At 38.8% G+C, this 20818-nt stretch overlaps 2 protein-coding genes across 2 annotated transcripts in view; one reads left to right on the plus strand and one right to left on the minus strand.

Annotated features, from left to right (window-relative positions):
• vwa5b1 (von Willebrand factor A domain containing 5B1) overlaps positions 1-7585 on the minus strand; it is a 48792-nt gene extending 41207 nt beyond the window's left edge. The window contains exons 1-3 of the mRNA XM_024293456.2: positions 5920-7585; positions 416-572; positions 67-228 (exon numbers count right to left, since the gene is read on the minus strand). Coding sequence (XP_024149224.1) covers positions 67-228; positions 416-554 — 301 coding nt within the window. The 5' untranslated portion in view covers positions 555-572; positions 5920-7585. The remainder of the gene's footprint in view (positions 1-66; positions 229-415; positions 573-5919) is intronic.
• A 458-nt stretch (positions 7586-8043) lies between these two features.
• On the plus strand, positions 8044-20818 carry zgc:193690 (ATP-dependent RNA helicase DDX19A). Its single transcript, XM_024293436.2, has 11 exons — positions 8044-8212; positions 8357-8414; positions 8489-8669; positions 8747-8839; positions 10715-10817; positions 12419-12533; positions 12609-12786; positions 13345-13582; positions 19779-19941; positions 20015-20206; positions 20287-20818. Exons 1-11 carry the CDS (start codon positions 8192-8194, stop codon positions 20346-20348), a joined length of 1404 nt encoding a protein of 467 aa, XP_024149204.1. The 5' UTR covers positions 8044-8191; the 3' UTR covers positions 20349-20818.

Genomic DNA, 20818 nt, shown 5'->3' on the forward strand with positions numbered 1-20818 from the left:
CATGGCAACAAGTGGTGGAAGGAAATATTACAACAAAGGAACTGACATATGTGCTGTTACTCTTACCACTCCCACTCTGTGGGGCTCCATTGCTTGCATTGCAGCCGTCCGGATAACAGTCGTCTATTTTTACTTTACTTTTCACTTGCAGTGTAATAATTTGATGCGATATCATGGCCTCAAAGCCTACGACGATGGAATTTTCCTCCAGGGGGTATATGAAGATCCCTAAATTCACAAGAAGAGAGAAAAACAGAGAGTGAAGAGCATACAAACAAACACCTGTACTGTCTAAAAAAAAAGAAGCTTTATTGTCAACATACTTCAGGGTAAAGCAAAACGTTCATAACAATCATATTTAGGTAAAAAGAGGACATGAGGGTTTTAAGGACTACTTTAATGATATTTCACTTACCCTCAATGGCATGGTCCTCAATGTTTTCATAGGTCATGGAGGCAGTCAGAGCCAAAGTGTAACCTCTGACACAGGAAGTGATGTCAGAAACACTGAGCGGCAGAGCGCACCGGGTCTCCTTGTTGATGAGTCCAGGCATGGTGATGGCTTTAAGATGCTGGTTAGACAGACAAAAGTTTGCAACAGCACCATTTCAATTATTTTAAGTCTTTTTTCTACCAAATTTAAGTGAAATGGAAAAAAACACAGTAAAATAAAGTACAGATTTCCCCCGAATACTCCATATCACCTGCAGCTGTTTCTTAAAATGAAGTGTGGATTTGTTCTGCATTTCAATGACCATCTTTTAAGCGTTTCGTCTATTTGGGTTGTGATTCTGTCAACAAATATTTCTTTTGCTGTGAGATAAAAGCACTAGAAACAAAAAGATTTCTGTGGTTTGACTAAATAAATGAAAGAACATTGGGAAGTGAGTAAATGAACCAAAGGTAACAAACATTTCAAACTAATATCCTGCTTTTTAAAATTATTTAGCTTTGATAATTTCTTTAAAAGTTTAGCATTTATAACATTGCATTAGTAATTTTAAGCAAAAAAGCAGCAAAGTAACTTTTGTTAACTGGAAGCAAGTTGTATAAATCCAAATGAAAAATGTTTTTAAAATAATTTAAGAGATATTATTTAAGAGTTAAAAACATGTATTTCTTCTTCACCTTGCAGAAGAAGTGAGTGCCTATTTTAAAAAATACTTAATATATTCTATCAGGAAATTGCTCAAGGAAGACCCACATGCAGAAAAAAAGTGAGTCCCAGGTGAAAACTGCCAAAAAAGAAGGTAAATGCAGAAACATATAACACGAGAATAAAAAAGAAATTGTAACTCAGCAGAAACATGAAATAAAAGATAACACAACAAAATCCATTACCTGTAATGAAGTGAAAACAGCAGAAGCTGAAGCTTTAAAACAAAAGTAAAAAAGTAAAAATAAAAAGTAAAACACTGATCTTCACAATACATAATACGTGAATACATTATTGATTTTGCAAGAGCTGAAACAGATCTCAGAAAAAACAAAATATGGATGATTAATTATAAAACCAAAAACAAAGCACCTGTAACATTTGATAGGTTTCTTTTCTTTTTAAAGACCTTTTCTTCAGTTTTTTTTAAATCACTTCTGAATAGGAACACACCACTATTTTATTGCTTTAAATTGATTGTTTTTCTGTTTTTGTGATTTAACAAATTAATACTGAATTAGCTTGATGCTAAAGAATGAGCCATTTTCTTTCTCAAATTCTTGTTATTGCACAAAAAAACTCAGATGCCACCCTAAGTTTACATTTTCCTCTAAAAAAATGCATTATTTCACAGCAAAATCCAATTTGCACACATCAACATGCTGGTTGCAAGATAAAGCCCCAAAAGAGCCCAACACTATTCACTGACTGAAAGAACAATTCACAATCAGAGCGACAAATGTTTGCACCACCTGGACTGAATACAAAAGTGTCTACAGCTCTTGTGGATCCTGCAATGCTTAAAAGTCTCAAACATCAAAATGACACAATAGGCGTTCACAGAAAGCTGCCAAGAACAGGAAAAAAAGACGATAACAGAAGAGTGGCTGCTAAGACTCGGTCCACAGGTCCACAGAGGATCAGCCAGCTCCCTCATTAGAGCAGGAGTTTTATTTCTATAACAACATCAAATGTTAAAGTTCTTTAAAAGTCAATCACCAAAATAAATGACAGACATAAAAAATCGTACTGCACAAGCAAAGAACGCTCGACACAAGACTGCAAAAATTTCAATTGTTCTCATTCCTTACAAACCTCAGGGATACAAGGAAAAGATGGAAATGACAAAATGAGAATATTCAAAAAGAAATGCCACCTAGTGATGAACTGGTGAACTGAACTGATACTGATTACTTTTTACTATGGATTAATCGAGGAATCAATTTATCCAACCAGATCAATCTGTCTGAGGCAAGTTATGAATCGACCTAAACCATTAAAAAATCTTTTCAAAATAAAATCAATTGATCTTGGAAGATCTTTAGATTGAGACATGGTAGGTTTACCTTCAACTTCACCTGCATTGATAGATATTGATCTCTGAGTGGAAGTTGAGATTGATTTTAAGATTTTAACGGATCGTTCAAAATGAACCAATATCCACTATGAACTGGATCGTCAACCAGAAATCGTGAATCAAATCATTGTTGAACTGAATCGTTACACCACTATTATTACCTTAAAGCCAGCCATAAACAAGAGGTCAAAGTGTAGTTCTGTGTTCACAGGTGAACCACACTAGAATTCTTTTACACGTCAGAATTAGAACCAGAGTTCACATGATCCTTGTGTCCAATCATGTCCAAAAAATAGATTTCAAATTACACTTTCGACAAAAAATCCAGACAATAGCAAATTAACAAAAAAAAATTAGACCATAATTTAATCTCAGGAGGACAACAATAATGTATAGAAGATAGAATATATAGAAGATACAATTAATATTGGAGCTGTAATGCTTGATTTCTCTGGTGAATTTCATATCATAAATCACAATTTGTTATTTAAAAAAGCTTGCATGTTATGGATTTGAAAAACCCTCTCTGTCTTGGATTGAGAGTTACTTAAGTAACAGAACTAAAACTATCTTTTTATTGGTTGTTATTCTAACGCAAGAAGTGTAACTTATGGTGTACCTCAAGGGATTTGTCTTGGACCTTTACTTTATAGCATTTTTACAAACAATGCTCTTTAACTTGTATCTAAAGTCATTATTTATGCTGATGATTTAACCATTTATTCATCTGAAAGTTTTATCAATCAGCTTGAAATAATATTGGAGAGGGAATTACAGCATATAGTAGTTTAGCTCTAAATATTTCATAAGTATAAATCCAAAAATACCCATAAGTGTAAAAGGAACAGTAATTAAGCAAGGAAATTAATTAAACTTTCAGGCATTGTCATTGATAATAAATTAACTTTGGAAAAACGAATTGATGGGTAGAGCAATTTCTACAATTAGTAGAAACGCTATTTTTTATTAAAATATAAACTACTGTTTGGTAATTTGGTCCACGGCCACATCAACACTGTCAGGCAAATTTCAAAAGTTACAAAACAGAGCAGCACGGGTCGCACTCAGAGGCAATTATAGAACTAATATTATTCAAATGCATAAACAATTACACTGGCCACAAGTAAAATACAGATTAATGAATTCATTATTGCTTTTTAACAGTAATATTTTTGTAACGGAAACACCATTTATTTATAGGAACAAGACGTGTGGAGGATGGTCATTTCACTTTACCAAAAGCAAAAACTAATAGCACCAAACAGACTGTTCTGTACAGAGGCATTAATTACTAAAAGCTATTTTGAAGTCAAAAAGCAAAGTTACTTTGAAATCAACAATAAAACTTACTTATCTGAAATGAAATATACATCAATAATATGGAGCAATGCCATTATATTGGGTTGTTTGTGAGGTAGGTAGGCAAGGATCAAACATTTTTGTGAAAATTACTTATTGCTTTACTTTGAATATATGTTAATACGTTTATGTATGTTTATAACATGAAACGTTTGTAGAAATGTCTGAACCCCAAGAAGAATAGTTGCAACTAATGAGGATCCATAATAAATAAAATGAGTGTCATGAAATGGTGGTGATGTAGGACCCAAATGCAGGAGACCAGGCTTAGTGGCAGAAACTTAAACATTTACTAAAGAAACTTAAACATGACAAAACCACGGGAGAAAAAACCAGTGATGTAACAGAACAGATGACCTGATAAGGAAGAACTGAAAACCAGACACATAAATACACTGAGGTCGATTAACTAAATGAAGACGGCTGTGGATGATTAACCTGAACATGGTGACAGAGAAACAGAACATGAGAAAACTCAACCACTGAATCCTGACAGTACCCCTCCCCAAAAGGGCAGATTCCAGATGCCCAAACACGTGATGAAGGGACCTGGAGGAACTAAAACAGGTCCAGAAAACAGAGCTCCTGCAGCCAGAAGGATGTGAGAGGTATCAGAACCCCTCCTCGAGAACGAGCATGAAGAGGAGCAGTCCCAGGTGACCCTCCTCAGCGTTTTGCAGTCAACCCTATTTTTTGTTTGTTTTTAATTTAACAAGCCACCTTGTGGTTAACTGGTGAACTGACCTTTGCTCCAGTGACTTTTTGCATTTAAACCAACTTCAAATAGTCTTTAGTTTTGCCACTCACTCTCTGCTCACACCAGAGTTCACTTGCACATCAGAATCAGAACCAGAATTCCCATGAGTGCCATCTTCAACAATTTTGGTGATGAATCACCACCAAAGGAAAAACAGCTGACCAGACTCTGACACCTTAGTCCTTTCCACCAATGATCTCCTTAATTATGCAACAGATAAATAATTTCAAACATATGTGTAATTATAAACATAATGTTTATAATTATCCACATTTGAACTGTTTAAATGCTATCTCTGCTCTCTCGTTGTTGCCCTCTGCTGCACCAGTATTTATGGTTAAGTGCTGTCAAGTGTCTGCCTGTGCTGCATGACCAGAGCCCCAGCACAGGCTTGATGGGAAGTGTTATGACGAAAGCAATATCCATAGAGATAGCTCTGCTGCCCTGCTCACCTGCCTGTCTGTTCACTGTCCACGACCATCTGTGAAGCGTCTTTGATTAAAAAAAACAAAAAATAAATACCTTAAACAGCCGGCGGTCTTTTTTTTTTCCCCTCATAAAATCAAATAAATACATAAAATCACCTTTTACTGATTAGTATCTGATTCTACAGCTATCATTAAAAAATAATTACAGATTAGATCAGGGGGCAAACTTGGTTTAAAGGTTGTTTTTTACGTTCCTCTTGTCTGGTTTATTGTTTGAAAAGGTTCAATTGGAAACATCTGCAGACCGATTTCTTGTCTATCTCAACAGTGCCATCATGTGTCCAACCAATCAGGAACGTTGAAGCAGACAGGAGCACATCAGTTTGTTCTTTTAGAGGAGCAATGCTCCTTTACAGGTGGGCAAGAAATCAAGCAGAAGGATTTCAGAAATCCCCTCTGTGATTGATAAAGAAACAAATTAGGAATTTTCAGAAAGAAATCATGTGGAGAAGTTTGAGCTTAATCCATGTGAGTTGATAGTAACGAGGGTTAAAAGTGGCGGTCCCAGGGGGCTGCTCTGCCATGTCTCAGCCACATGAGTCACCGTGCCACCCCTGTGGGGTTTGCCAGAGGAGCGCCGTAGAGTCAGCTCGGAGCTTTGCCACAGTTCTCTGCGCTCGTCGGTGCCACAACAGACAGCACATCTCGTCTGCCGTGTAACCACCTGTTGAGGCAGTCTCTGTAAAGCTGGCACTTTTGATCAAAATCAACCTGCTCCCCTCATATCCATGACCTTTTCAGTCTTTAAGAGAAGATGACAGGGATGCTCCCATCAGACATGATTGAAATTCACCTGTCTTACCTTTCATTTGTGTCAACTGCAGCGAGACTGTCTCTCCGACAGAAGTCCACTTGAGAGAAATCCTCCTTCTCCCCCAAACCTCTCTCCTCTCCTCTTTCTTTTTGGTTTGCTCTCTGTGGAAGGGGGTTTAGGAGAGTCGCCACAAGTGGCAGGAGCAGCCAGACGCACAATCCTCACACAGGAGCAGGGAGCTGCGGCGCTGCCAACAAGCCCAGCAACATGTGGTTGCAAAAACTGTTTCATTTATCCTCCTCCTCCTGTTGCTGCTGCCTGTGCGGATGCAGGAGTTTGAGAGAAAGAGGGGGGGCGGGGACACACACATCCTCATTCAGAGCCTCATCAGCACCCACCCACTCCAAGCCCCTCACGGACGACCATTCAGGTCTCCTTTTTAACACATCAGCGTCATGAACTGGAACAGCATCATCTGATGGAGGGTGAGGGGTGCAGCAGCAGCAGCACCACCTCCAATCTGCCGGCTGCAGAGAGAATGCAAAGCCCCTTAATGTTTGAAACCCAGCGTGGGTTCTGGTGTTTTGTGATCACTCGGCTCCAACCATCTGTTTTCTGCAAGAGGTTTCCATAACAATTCATGTGAGTGTGAGCATCGCTTTGTGGACATGCAGATCGTGTCTGTGCGTCTGATAGAGAGCGTGCATGTGCGGGTGGGAAGGCTCGAAACCCAGCATCTGTCTGGAAATTGAATTAACCTGCAGCCAATAACACCTCCCCCCACTCCCCTTCTTTTTTTCTCCTCTCTGTAAATATTTCTCAACACTTTCCCTTTGCTTTCCCTCTATTACCAAAACAAAAATCCTGAGCCAATAAAACCAGATGCTTCAATGCTTTCCATTATTTCTTAACTGTCATTTCCAGATGCCAGATGCACCAGGCGGCTCAGGAGGTCAGAAGTTGGCAAAGTGTCCCTAAACCAGAACAGAAACATCAGAAAATAATAATGCTGAGAGGGCTAAAACATGAGAATGTTCTGCCTGAAAGACGTTTGATGATTTACACGTCACTTTAGACAAGCAAATAAATCAGAATTTTCTTTTAGAGTTGTTGTTGTCTTAACTATTTTTGTGTGTTTAAAAAAATGCTTAAAAATGTCTATTATCTACTGGTCCATAAAATTATTTTGAAAAGTTTGTCTTTTGCAACCTATGTTAAATATAGTCAGGTAGGCCAAGAGACTCACACTACAAGAATGTTGCTCCTTCTTTCCAACAATGGATCTCTATTATACAAATGGGAAAACTCAGATATTCAAGAAACTGCTCATTAACCACCTTTCCAGATACCTGGGGACCATTTCTCTCTCACCTGGAAGCGGTCAGATTGGATTGAGGCCAAAATTATTTGAAGGGGGAGGAGAAAGTTAAAAAAAAAATCCCTGACTGATTGTATCCTGCCTACCTTCTGCAGTTGTTGTCTATTTTTCTCTGGAACTGACACAATGCTTTGCACACATGTGAATCTATGTTTGTTTGTGCTTTGTTTATAAATGAAAAAAAATTATATAAATGAAAAAATGCAAATAAAATAATAATAGTAATATTATTAATAATAATAATAATAATAATAATAATAATAATATATATATATATATATATATATATATACACACACAGTCAGGTAATGTAAAGATTCACTTAATCAATTAATTAAGGTGTTTTAGTGCCAAATCTGATGCTATAAATATAAAATATATTTTAAAAAAGTTTGTTGCTTAGAAAAAGATAAGAAAATATTGATTTTAAACAAAAGTCTGTACTGAAACTGCAAATAATTACAATATTATGCTAAAACATATTTTTTCTATCTTTTTTTTCTTTTTGCCTTGCAAAGTAGAAGTCACATTTACAGTAAAAAAAAAACCCACACATTTTGGAAATTTGATGACAGGAAAAAACCAAATGTTTTATTTTGAAATTACTGTGTAGGAGAAATAAGTTTGCAAGTCTATATAAACAATTTGAAATTCGATAGAAATAAACTAAAAATAAAGCATCTCTAAAAATGTTCAAGCAAAAGTATGACGTGTGTTAAAATAAAAAGTTTTGACAATTTTATCACATGCTTTTTTATTTATTTATTTGCTTGGTTCAGTCTTGAAGTTAACTTTTCCTACGCTCCTGAAGGCAGCACAGCTTTGACCCGCGCGTGACGAGTTGAATTAGTTCGGTTAGCAGGTGGCGCACTTTTTCTGCTTGGCTAGTTTAGAACAAGAATATTCTCCCTGGTCATCCGTGATTTTGTCCGTGTTCAAGAAATGTCTAAGTTTGTCCCTCAGGTTGGTAAAATAAAAATAAAAATAAGAATCGTCACGTTTGACGAACGTTAGCTCGACGTTTAAATGTTAGCATGCTAGCTTCTGCCTTTTTTTTTAGCGGAATCATGCTAGCGCGAACAACATTCTCCTTTTTTTCTTCAACAGTTTGACTTTTCTGAAAAAACCGGCCGTAACAAGACTACCTTTCAAGGAGACGTTAATGGTAACTTAATCATTCTCTTCAGATCAAATGAAAAACACTTTGCGGTGATATTAAATCAACATTGGTATCTACAGGAAACGTAGAGCCTGATGAAACATGGGATGACATAGACCAAGTGGACCCGGCCGAGGCGTCGTTGTTGAATAAACTGCTCCGGCGCACTGTGGTGGAGAATGACAGGGTACATGTGGAGGTGATTCAGTCGGACCCCACCTCTCCTCTATTTTCCGTCAAGACTTTTGAGGAGTTGAGATTGTGAGTCCCCCTGAAGGGCACGCCGTTTTTCCTCTGTTTCCATTTAGTTTATGCTCATTTCTGTCTGTTAAAACCAGAAAAACCGAGCTGTTGAAGGGAGTCTATAGCATGGGATTCAACCGGCCGTCCAAGATCCAAGAGACCGCGTTACCCCTGCTGCTGGCCCACCCGTGAGTTCAAACCATTATTTTTTATGCACTTACAGACGTTGCGCAGTTTTGCACAAGTTTATCTTCACGAAGTAAATCTATGTAGCAAATGATTTCCGTTCTGCATTTACCCACAATGCAACAGTTTCCCTGGTCAATTAAGGCTAACTTTTAAAAACTGATTTATTAAATTGATCTTAACTTACAAAAATTAAACACTTACATATAAAATCACATTTAAGTGTTTTTAAATAAACGAAAGTAAGATCCACATGTTCAGTTCACCTCTGCTTGCCTCCAAAAATTGGGCAAAAGAATAAAATATGAACATTGAACCATCTTTATTAGGGAGTTTTGTCTTTTTTAATTAAAAACTCTGCATTGATGGTGTTTAATACAATAATTTTCATTGGTACACTTTGCTCTTTTATGTTCTATCAATAAAAACATTCAACTTCAGACATCCCTGTTAGATAAAAAGAGGCTAAATATGTAAATGTACTGGATGTGTCCCTCTCTGTAGTTTTTCTTACTTCACATAAAGTTTCCATGTATACCACGGCCCCCGAAGTCACTTACTTTGAATTTTAACTGTTTTACCTGTATGAAACATTTTGTTTTGTCAATTTTCTTTAGCATCTACACAACATTTTTGCTCAAATTATGGATGTTTGTAGTAACTTTTTTTTGTTATTTTATGTATTGCAGATTTTTTAGATTTAGCTTTTGGTCAGTTCAGGACAATACTGACTTGGGGGTGTAGCTCTAGTAAGCAGTTAATATTTATAAATATTTAAATGAATCAATTCTTGGACTGTTTTGACAGAAATTTCAGATCTTTAGCATTTCAGACCAAAACAAAGGAGAAAGCATATTTGGTCTGCTTAAGTAAACCAGAGGTCGTTTCCCCGGATAATGTGGAACAAAATCTCAGTCTGAATACGCACAAACAAGACCTGGTCCAGTACCAGGAACTGCTTTCAGACCCATCTTTCAAGGTGGCCTTGGTTTGTTTTCAATCAGGCTGAACTTCGGTTCACTCTGAGATTCCTCAGTCTGAATACGATCCGCTCCGAGACTGAAATAACTGAACCAAAACGGCCATCGTTGCCTGCCACATTTTCGGAATGTGATCAGTGAGCCATGGGCAAATGTAAAGCATTAATTGTTAGTAAAAAAAGAACCAATTGGTCCAACTGATTACTTGTTTGAGCATTAATTTTATCACAGCTAAAAACACTTACTGACTTTTTCTGCTTCTTGTTACGCAGGGAGCTGCCATGATGTCACCCTAAAAGCTCTTTTGTAGTTCCAGACAATGCCATCACACCTCAACGATGAGACACAGCAACTCATTAAAATGTGGTCGGATGAAATCAGGCTCATTAAAACAACTTTTAACTTTATCCACATTGCTTCTCACATTTTTCCCAAAAAGCAGCATGTCACAAACACTTGGCGTACCTTGTAGCTGTAGCGTTACCAGTAACCGCCATGCAGCATGCCTCCGCTGTACCAGAGTAGCAGTAAAAAGTCTTGAACCTGGCCTTCTGACAGACACTCAAAATCCATCAGCGAAATAAAAAGTTTGAATAAGTTAAAATCCTGGCAAACCGCAGCACCATAAAACCTCCATCTTTCTCTTTTTGCTTCGACCCAACCCTGTAACTGCTGGCCAATGACTGAAGAGATCTTTAGTCACACGGTTTTTGTTTACAAGGTTTAGTCTGAAACAGAAATGCCCGGTAGACGCCTTTGAGTGCAGACCAAATGCAATCTTCAGGACTTGATCCGAACTAAAGGACTTTCCCAATCTGAATACACCCCGAGTTTAGCATAAAGTGTCTCTGCTCTCCATCTCAGCTGTGGGTTCAGTCTCTGTTTTTTTGTCTGCAGGCCTGGGAATCTGGTCGCTCAGTCACAGTCTGGTACAGGAAAAACAGCAGCCTTCTCTCTGGCCATGCTCAGCATTGTTGACCCAAGCAACAAATGGACGCAGGTTCTTCTCCTCATTTTCAGCTTTGGATTGTTGATTTATGCTTTGAAACTTCCACATCTGGATTCAGACAGGCTATAATTCTGGTTTTAATAAGGACTTTTTTATTATTGTTATTATGATTACAACTAAAACAGTTGAATGAGGGAATAATGTGATAGTTTTGTTATGCATTGATCAATTCATGTATTTTGAATCATTCTTCACTTACGAAATCAGAATTATTTCCTTTTGTAAATATTAAAGGTTTTAAAGGGGCCATACCATTTTAAAAAAAAAAACTTTTTGCGCTTTTGGGTGTAGTAACCCTTCCGCTCTCCTTAGTTTGTTTACATTGAAAGTGGGGTCATCTGGACCCCCCAAGACAGTGCGCTGAACTTTTTTTTATCTTTGATTTTTGAGTTTCACTAATGTCCATGACAGACATAAAATCCTGTCCACCTTTGTCATGGAAGGAATCACATATCAATATGTGGTTGGAGTCAACTGGACCCCAAAGAGAGCGGAAGGGTTAAACTGTTCATTTTTAACTTTAAAGACCCCAAAGGGGTAATTGGATGCGTTTCTGCATTTCTGAGTAATCCTTTAAAAACCAGCCCTCTCAGTACCAGACCCACAAAAACGAGTGGGTTCTCACATGCTGATGTCACTACATGAGACATCCCCTTTCAGGAAGAGTTTGTTCCGCCCCCAGATTAGCAGAAACACTAGGCGTGTTTGAGATCCCCAGGCGCTGTGCAGATCGCCTGGATTGCGGTGCATGTTGGTTAGTTTCTTGCACTGACGTCAAATGTGCGCCGTCATTTAGTATCGCGAGAAAGGGGCGGGTTCAAGGCGCCTTCCTAAGCCAGCGCAGCCAGACAATAGGTACTGCGCTTGCTGCATGTCACCTTGAGGACTACAAAACAATGCATTGTGGGAAACTGTGTCCACACAGTTCTTGTAGTTCGGTGTAAAATAACTGGCGCTAAATGAAGGACATCGGTGTATTTTTTAATTTTTCTGGAAGGTAGTGAATCACTGATGAAAAAATAAACAAGATTTCAAATAATCTGTGGTCATATTTGTTATTGTTGCCTCTAAAACTTAACTTTAATTTAATTTTATTCGTTAATTTGGGACAGTGCACATGCAATGAATCCCGCGGCTATTTTATTAACTGTTTTACTCTAAGATATGTTAAAAAATAATATAAAAGACACAACAGCACAAATCATACTAGGAGAAGTGGCATATTAACTTTCAGACGAATGTTGAGGGCAACCCCCAACTCCTTGATCTCGTACAGTATCGTCGTTCACCCTCATCTCAGGCGCCTTTCTCCGCCCCCTCCAGCAGCAGTTTAGTCTCGCCGACGATGCAGGCGAGGCGCCTAGGGATCTCAAACACACCTAATTTCTCCACAAAGCTAGCTAGTGGTGATCAGCTAGCTTCATGAGTGTTTCCTGTAACAAGGGCCACTTTGTATTTTATTTTATTGTTTGAAGATTGTGTTTGTTTTGGAACCTCATCTCTTTTATTGGGATACAAATTCAGTTTTCAGATAAATTTCAAATTTCCTTGTGGGATTGTCTGTGAAACATGCGTCTCCCTTCATCTCACAGTGCCTCTGCATCGCCCCAACATACGAGCTGGCCCTGCAGATCGGTCAGGTCATCGAGCATATGGGGCAGTTCTGCCCGGATGTGAAAGTGGCTTATGCCATCAGAGGGAACCGAGGTAAGAGCACTGTTACTCCTGACCTCCAACGTCCTGGACGTCATTGATGTTTGTTCCTCTGCTTGACGGCTGCAGTGGAGCGAGGCGTCAAGTTGCAGGAGCAGATCGTCATCGGAACGCCAGGAACACTCCTGGACTGGTGCACTAAGTACAAAGTGATCGACCTCAAGAAAATCAGCATGTTTGTGCTGGACGAGGCCGACGTGATGATTGACACTCAAGGCTTCCGGGACCAAAGCATCCGAATCCAGAGGTGGGTCGCTTTAGAAGAAAACCTTTAATCCATAGGCAGAACTTTCTCAACTGGACTTTCTAAAGCTTGTAGTTTTGTCAAAATTAAATGTATTTCATCGTTTGGAGAAAAAAAGGCTGTAAACCAGAATTCATCTAAGGGAGGAGTTTCCTGCTTTATGTTTTAGCTGCAGCAAGTTACTGAAGCCAAACTAATTCAATGAGCAGATCATGTCTGAAGACAGATCCAATGATTGTGGAGAAGCTGATCATCTGTTTCACATAAGAAAAACATTTTTTGAAACTAAAAGAACTACAGCTGCTGGGGGAAAAGAACTAATCAAAGAAATGCAGCACCGTTAAACACCCACTCCGATCATCTTTTGATCGAATTTAAAAGCGTTTTCAGTAATCTTTTACTCATGATTATGCTGTTTTTGGCTAAAAATTAAAAATGAATAAACAAAAGTAAGGCTGGTTAAATAGCTAGTTAACGTATAATAGTTTTTGTTTTGCCGGCTCAGGGCTCTTCCTGTAAAGCTTAAAGGTGACGTTGTGGTGTCTGGGAATGTCTTCACAGAGCGCTGAGAAAAGACTGCCAGATGCTGCTGTTCTCTGCCACCTTCGAGGATTCTCTGTGGGATTTTGCAGAGAGGGTTATTCCTGATGCCAACGTCATCCGGCTGAAGCGTGAGGAGCAGACCCTGGACAACATCAAGCAGTTCCATGTGCTGTGCAATAACAAAGAGGAAAAGTTGGAAGCTCTCTATAATCTGTACGGGACCCTCACCATCGCACAGGCCATCATTTTCTGCCGCGTAAGTCCAGTTTTTCTCCCTTGAACGTTTTCTGAAGTTTAAGTAAAACTGTGAGGTAAGGAACCGTAACAGCGGCCTGAAAGGTTTCAGAGCAGAATGCTACTGAGGAGAAAGCCGGGAGCAGAAGCCCTCCCTACCCCAGGAGCATTTTTAAAAATTAGATCCTTATATTCCTTTTCAAGGCATGTGGGACATTATTTCAGCTGATTTGAAAGAAGTAGAGAAGGGGATTTAGTTCTTAGCTTCTACTTTATCACTGTTGTCAACTATGATTTCCACCAGCCTGTTTTTACATGACTGCTTATCCAGTTTTTGAGGAGGAACCTCTGAAGGACCATTGCTAGTAAAGTAAACTTACTTGTAACATTCAAGTACAAACAACTGCTCTTTCCACATCCAGCTGTAAACTTTCCAAATTGGAAAAAAACCCTCTTTCCATGTTTGTCATGTTGTTTTCATTGTGGACCAAACGTCTAATCTTTCAACACTAAGCTAGATAATCAAGATGCTTTTCTTAAAGGAAAGCATCTAGTTCAGGTGAACTGAATACACATCATACAGTAATTAGTTTAGTTTTACAGTCAAATGACATATTGTAAATTTATACAGAAATGTAACCAAAAAAATGTAAATTCTAGTGCTGTCATCAATTAATTTTTTTGTGCGATTAATTAATCGTGACCTGTATCTTATTAATCTAATTGATCTATTTTTAATCAGTTATTTTTAATCTAATATTTGCTGTAAAAAGCCTGGTTTTGGGATATTTTCATTTAAATTCATGACATTGTGGAACATTAAAATATCAAATTACAACTAAAACACTGGCCTTATTAAGTTTTCCTAATTTAACAGACTTCCAACTTTTACTTTCACTTTAAGGTTTTTTTTTTTTTCTTTTCTTTTCAATCTCAAACAATTTAGAAAAAAAAACACAAGAATGCTCAAATTTAGCACATAAAAATAGTAGGAAACCTTTTCCTTATCAATCCAAAAAATATTGACCACAAACTTCTTATTACTTATTTTGCCATATTATATGTTGACATATCTCATTCCACAGTTTACCATTTATACTTCATCATCACCATATACAATGTTGTTGTGCTTTCATTTAACTTGACTACAACTGTGAAACACAAAATGAACTTTTGGTCCTTGCTGCTCATAACACAAATATTTGTGTGTTGATTTAAACATTTCTTTGAATAAAATGACGTTTTCCAGTGAAAAATTATAAACTTAAAAAAACAGCATAATTAGATTAATCCTCAGATTTCTGTGTTCTCCACAGAAAGTAGAAAGGTTCAAAATTTCCAGAGTCTCTCTGCACCTTTCTCTCATACTCGTGTTGTGCAGCAGCTGTGCGCCGTGCAATATGACGGACAGCTCTGCACTCTTCACTCCACTGCATGCATGTTTGCGCGCAGCACTTTAACTCCGCCCCATGCAACTGTACGAGCAGCACATCGCCGCCACCCCGTTTGGTGACCCTTCACGCGAAGAGAAAAAAGTCAGAGAGAAAATAAAAGCGAGCACGGCTCCCGGTAAGGAGTCAGAAGAGAAACGGTCACGAAGCTGCATCATCATCCATGACTGTTTGATTGGTAAAGTTGCAGTGAAAATAAAAAGTTGCAGGGTGTGCAACAAATCCCGCAAAGTCCTCAAAATTGCATATTCAGCATTCTTTCATGTCACTTTATGTAGATTTGGTCTCCAGACATGTAAATGTAACCAGAAACCAGATGTTTTTACATTTTTGTTCATGTTCAAAGTTCAAAGATGGGAGTGTAGATTTGGGCTGCAAAGTATTTTAGATGTTTTCTTAAAGATTAAAGTAATGTTTGGCTTTTATGTTCTTGTTTTTAACTATTTTTTTTTCTCACTTTTTACTGATCTGAAAAGTGATCTGAACCGTGACACAACCGTAAGTTTTGTGATCCGTTACACCCCTAGTGAGTGTCGTTACTTCTAGAACCGTGTACATTGTACATCTAGCTATACGTAAATAGATAAATCTTTATTCCAACTTGAGTCATGTTAGTCAAGTGGCATTGAAAATATGGTAAAATAAGATTTTTTTTTTTTTTTTAAGAAAAAGGGAAGAGGAAAAACCTGACAGGTGGCGTGTTGTCACATTAAACTGAATGTCTGTTGTAAAGTTGCAATTGATGGTCCTAACCAAGAGGTTTTTGACCATCAAGAGTCTCTGAAAAGGTTTTATAAGATGACATTGGCAAGTCAAATGCTCTGCTACATGCTGTTTACTGTGCAAATGAGTACCTGAGTAGTAATGAGTCGATGTTTGTTGTACAATCCCATTTTCAGTAAATGTCCATGGATCTGTTGGTTTCCATGAGGTGTTATTTACAAAGAACCACTTAGAAGAAAATAGAGAAATAAACATGAAATGAAATGATACTAATTTGTCCTTTACTTATGCAAATATTCCTCCTGACATTTGCTCGGTAGAGCAAAAGTTAAGGTATACAAATCTGAGGCTGAGATGAAACGCCACCACCACCTTATTTTAAAATAAGGTGGTGGTGAAGGAAAAACCCTGTAGGAGCATGAAAACAAATTGCCAAGAGGATCAGAATATTTCTCAAAATTAACGTAAATGTATTATTATATCATAAACAGTTCATTTGCAGTGAGATGCAAAATAAAACTTTTTTTTGTCATCAAAAAGAAGGCGGAAACCACTTCACTCATAGGCAGTGAATTTTCAACCGTTAGCTGCCACTTTCAAGGCCCCCTGCATAGGACTGGACTCTTACCGACTTACTGCACTCGATACTGGAAGAGGGCTTCAGTCACGCAACAACACTTCTTTGACACTGTGTTCACGTACACATCAGTATTCCCACCATATCACCAATGTCTCATATCCTGAATATGACAGGTTTGAGCTGCAACACGGATCGCAGGAAGATGATACTACTGATTTTTGTAGAAAAAATCTGGCAGAAAAATATGGAATCACAAACTGAAGGACAGTAGTATTGATGCTGCGCATTAGCTGATGAACCTTAATGTCAAACCTACTGAATGATGTGAATGTGAGCTAAAAAGATGAACGACTCCACTTGCTAAATGACTTCAGGGGTTATATCACGATTTTCCTAAATTATTCAGAGTAAACTAAATCCATATTTATGATCACATATTACCTATGGCACACAACAACAAATTATTTATGAAATATGAGTTATTTCTGTGAATTGTTTTCCTATCCAGAAGTGAGACGACACGATCTCAGAGGCTCCGCCTTTCACTCTTTTTGGGTGCTGCCCATTTCATGACATCATCCTAGAGGCGACCTCTGCAGCGTCTCTGCGTTTGGCCCACAAGAACAAACATCCACATTTTTGTCAAACGTGGATGTGCATATTGTGTATCTGCCATAAGTAGATGTGTTTATCCTAAGATAAAGGGTGTTTATCCCGAAACTGTGGCACAGACAGAATGGTGATGGCTAATAAGAAATGCAGAAAACTGCAGCAGATGAACATTTCAAGATTTAGTGAAGTGATGGGAACATTGTATTATGTTCTGATTAGCGCTGGCTGTGAACGTTTCTTTTTCCTTTGAAGAATTATCAATCTCTTTATCAAAAATCCTTTTTTCTTTAATGCGGATCATTTTCCTAGAGACTCGTGGACATTTTCGTCTTTGCTCAATAATCCATGTTCAAATCAGTTCTTCTAATTTTTCGCTCACCTTTTCCACCAGGAAATAGTCTGCTCCTTTTCTGTAACGTCTAACCTATATCACCCGTCTGCTTGCACCATTTGGGCAGATTCCTCACCAGAATGTTCAGTGGCATATACCACCACACCAAGTTGAAACTTTAAATTATAGGAGCCTTTTTTGGCTATTTAGCTATTGCTACACTGGATCACAACGCAAATGGCACAGACAGCTAGCTGATTACCGCTAGCTTTGTTCAGGAAGTGTCTGTATGTGTTGGATTGGGGGCGGTGCTGGCAGAGGAGACTCTTCCTGGAAGGAACTGTTCTCACTTTGTGACATCAGCTCGTGAAAACCTGCTCTTTTTCATGGGTTCGGAGGGGCTGGAACTCAGAGCGCAGGTTTTTAGAGAATTACTCAGAAATGCATGAATGGATCAAAATACCACTTTGGGGTTGTTTTATAGTGAGGAATGAACAGTATAATACACTTATAAGCTCAAAAAGTGGATTTTTCATGATATAAGCCCTTCAAAACATGTTTTGTAAAACTGTTCTGAGAGTTTTTTTTCTCTAAGCTTTGTGGTAAAGGCAACGACGACGAGGACATTTGGATTTGATGTGAAATTCTCCGAATTTTCTTTAGAACATAATCAGAAACTCTCCTTCTCCCACATGTATAAACTCATTATTCAGAAAATTCTCCTGGATTAGCTCTTCATTCAGAAGATGGCGAGCGTGTAAAGCTCTTATTTCAGACCAAAATAAATGCCATATTGTCAGTAAAACTTGAGCTAATTCAAACTTATCAGTCGTTCAGCAGAAAACCTTATTAGCCAGAGAGTAGAAGGTTCCTAAAAATGATACAACAGGCTTGCTGTAGAACCTTCACTATGAAGATGACGGATTCCCCCCACATGGATAAGCAGGAGCATCAACTGTCATTGTAGGGAATATTTCCATCCATGAGCTTTTGGATGACTTGACGGCCAGGCATATCATTTTGAATAGTAATGAGAGGTGAAGTAGGAGTGCTGTTGTATCGCCGTGGCGACAACCTGTTGATGAAGCTGTTACAATTGCGTTCTGCTGTGTTTTTTGACCTCGTGGACCAGATCTACCAGCACTTTTCACACGGCGATACAAAGAGGATGATGTTGGACATGTTTCTGCTATGTATCCCACCAACACAAATGGTTTGAAATCTGCCTAATTTGACTTGGCTGTTGCTAAGCAACACAAACAAAGGGCAGATTCCCGCACAGTAGCTGAACAACACATTACAGAACTGCTGTTTTGTTTTTTTCATTCCTGATTGTACACCTGCACAGATGCAACAGGCCAACAGTTAGCAGGACAGTTGGGAAGCAAACGTTGCTTCTTCTGATGCTGCTGCCCAACGAGTGACTGCAAATGTGAACGGACGTACAGCAGACGTCTACCACCTAGCTGCAAACGTTAGACTTCTTCATCTGCTTTGTCCATTCTTGAAAATAGCAACCCTGTTGTCCAGGTAACACTCCCACTTCTGCTGCCATGATGGAAATAGACTTGTGGCTGCATCTCCTGAAAACCACAGTCATCATCTTTGTCTTGTTCACCTTCAGCATCAAATGTCTTTTCTTTAACCACATTTGGGTTTTTGATCCACCATCAACCATAGAGTCATTTCACTCTGTCTGCAGATATCAGGACCAGCAAAGTCTCAGATGTAGCTGCTAAAAAGAAAGTGAGGGTCTCCCCTTCTTTGTGCGGGTCATACTATTTGAGGAAGTGTGGCCCGCCAGTCATGTAAAAGTCCCCCTATGACAATTTTTTTTAATTTGAAAAAATATTCCCTGTAGTGTTTTAATTATGATTATGAAGTTCTTAATTGAAATCCTATTACCTAAATGTCTTAAAAAGCTGATTTTTATGTTGATCTGAAGCCTCTGTTTACAAATTCTCCTCTGAGGGGGCGTGGCCTTTTGAGCTGAGCTGAGCAGCCCCCCCCCCCTCTGATTATGATAGCTCTGTGTCTCGCTAGAGTAAATCTTCACCACTGCTACATAAAAATGTCAAACAATATTGGTAATGTCCAGCCGTATGGTTCTGATCTGGATGTCGGCTCAGATGAGGAAGTGCTGCCGCCGTTCACATTTCCGTGGTCACATCAAGAAGCTCCGTGGAGTCTGGTGGAGATTTTCCAGCGTTCTCAGTCCTGCTACCGTAAGTATTGGATGAAACTCATAAAAAATCCAGTGATGCTGATTTGACCACAGAAATGTGAACGGCGGCTCATTTGACTGCAGTCAATGTGAAGATACCATCTTCTCTTCTCCAGAACCTGAACTAGACACTAGGAACAGATGAGAGTTTAGTGCATGTGCAGTTAACTGGCAGAACTTTGAGGCAGTGATGCCTGTTCAGTCCTGATGATTGTTGCAGACGGCGTCTTCAGCTTCAACACCTCCTGTCTTAAGAAAATCCCTGAAACGAGCTGAGACATGTTTTTTTGTCTCCAGACTCGAGCCACTGCCTCTTGGCTGTCTGCAATCCTAAAGCAAGAAGGCCACCAGGTGGCGCTGCTGAGTGGAGATTTGACAGTGGAGCAGAGAGCTGCTGTCATCGAACGCTTCAGGAATGGGAAGGAGAAGGTGTTGGTGACCACCAACGTTTGCTCCAGAGGTAAAGCTGAGAACGCCTCAAAAACCACCTGAAATTCCACAAGTCGCTGTTCAAACCGTTTGTTTGGATGCAGGAATCGACGTGGAGCAGGTGTCCATCGTGGTCAACTTTGACCTTCCGGTGGACATGGAGGGGAACGCCGACCACGACACCTACCTTCACCGGATCGGCCGCTCGGGTCGCTTCGGCAAAAGAGGGTTTGCCGTAAACATGGTGGAAGGCGATCGAGACACGAGGATCCTCCACCAAATCCAGGAACACTTTCGTACGACGACTTTCTCTTTCTTTACTTCCACCTTAAAATTCAGAGCATTCAGCTTTTCTTTTCTTCTTTCACTCCATCAGATCAGAAAATCCCGAAACTCGACACCAGTAATATGCAGGAGATGGAAAGAATTCAGCTTTGAGCTGTTTTACCCACAACCCCCCTGTAGGGGTCAGGTGACCTCCCAGAGCCATGGAGTTTATTTCTATTTAATAACTTTGGTTTAATTTCTTTCAAAAATTATCTAACATGCATGTTTATGGTTTGCAGTGTTTTTCTTTGTGTTATTGTGTAAAAAACCTTAATATGTTATAATTGAGTTTGACTCGTTTCTTCGTGTTTTTGTGACTAGTTTAAGTAACAGAGTTTTACTAAAAATAAAAATGCATGTTTGATTTTCTAAACCTCATTCTTAAGAACAGCAGCAGCAGATGCTTCACTTTTCTGTCAAACTCTTTAGGTTGAAACGTTTTCAGGAAGTCGGCACAGCTTGTTATTGTACCTTTCAAAATAAAACGAATCAAAAAATGCTAAAAAGGAGAATTCATGTAGAAAGTGGAAACAAATGAATGTTTATCATTAAATAAAAAGCACATTTATGTTTGTATGTAA

The sequence above is a fragment of the Oryzias melastigma genome, linkage group LG7 (assembly GCF_002922805.2).
Source record: "Oryzias melastigma strain HK-1 linkage group LG7, ASM292280v2, whole genome shotgun sequence".
NCBI classification, from domain to species: domain Eukaryota; kingdom Metazoa; phylum Chordata; class Actinopteri; order Beloniformes; family Adrianichthyidae; genus Oryzias; species Oryzias melastigma.

Coding starts and splice junctions, on each gene's coding strand:
- zgc:193690 (XM_024293436.2), top strand. CDS start 8,192: ATGTCTAAGTTTGTCCCTCAG. Junction 8,213..8,356: donor TGTCTAAGTTTGTCCCTCAG/GTTGGTAAAATA, acceptor TTTCTTCAACAG/TTTGACTTTTCTGAAAAAAC. Junction 12,787..13,344: donor CAAAGCATCCGAATCCAGAG/GTGGGTCGCTTT, acceptor ATGTCTTCACAG/AGCGCTGAGAAAAGACTGCC.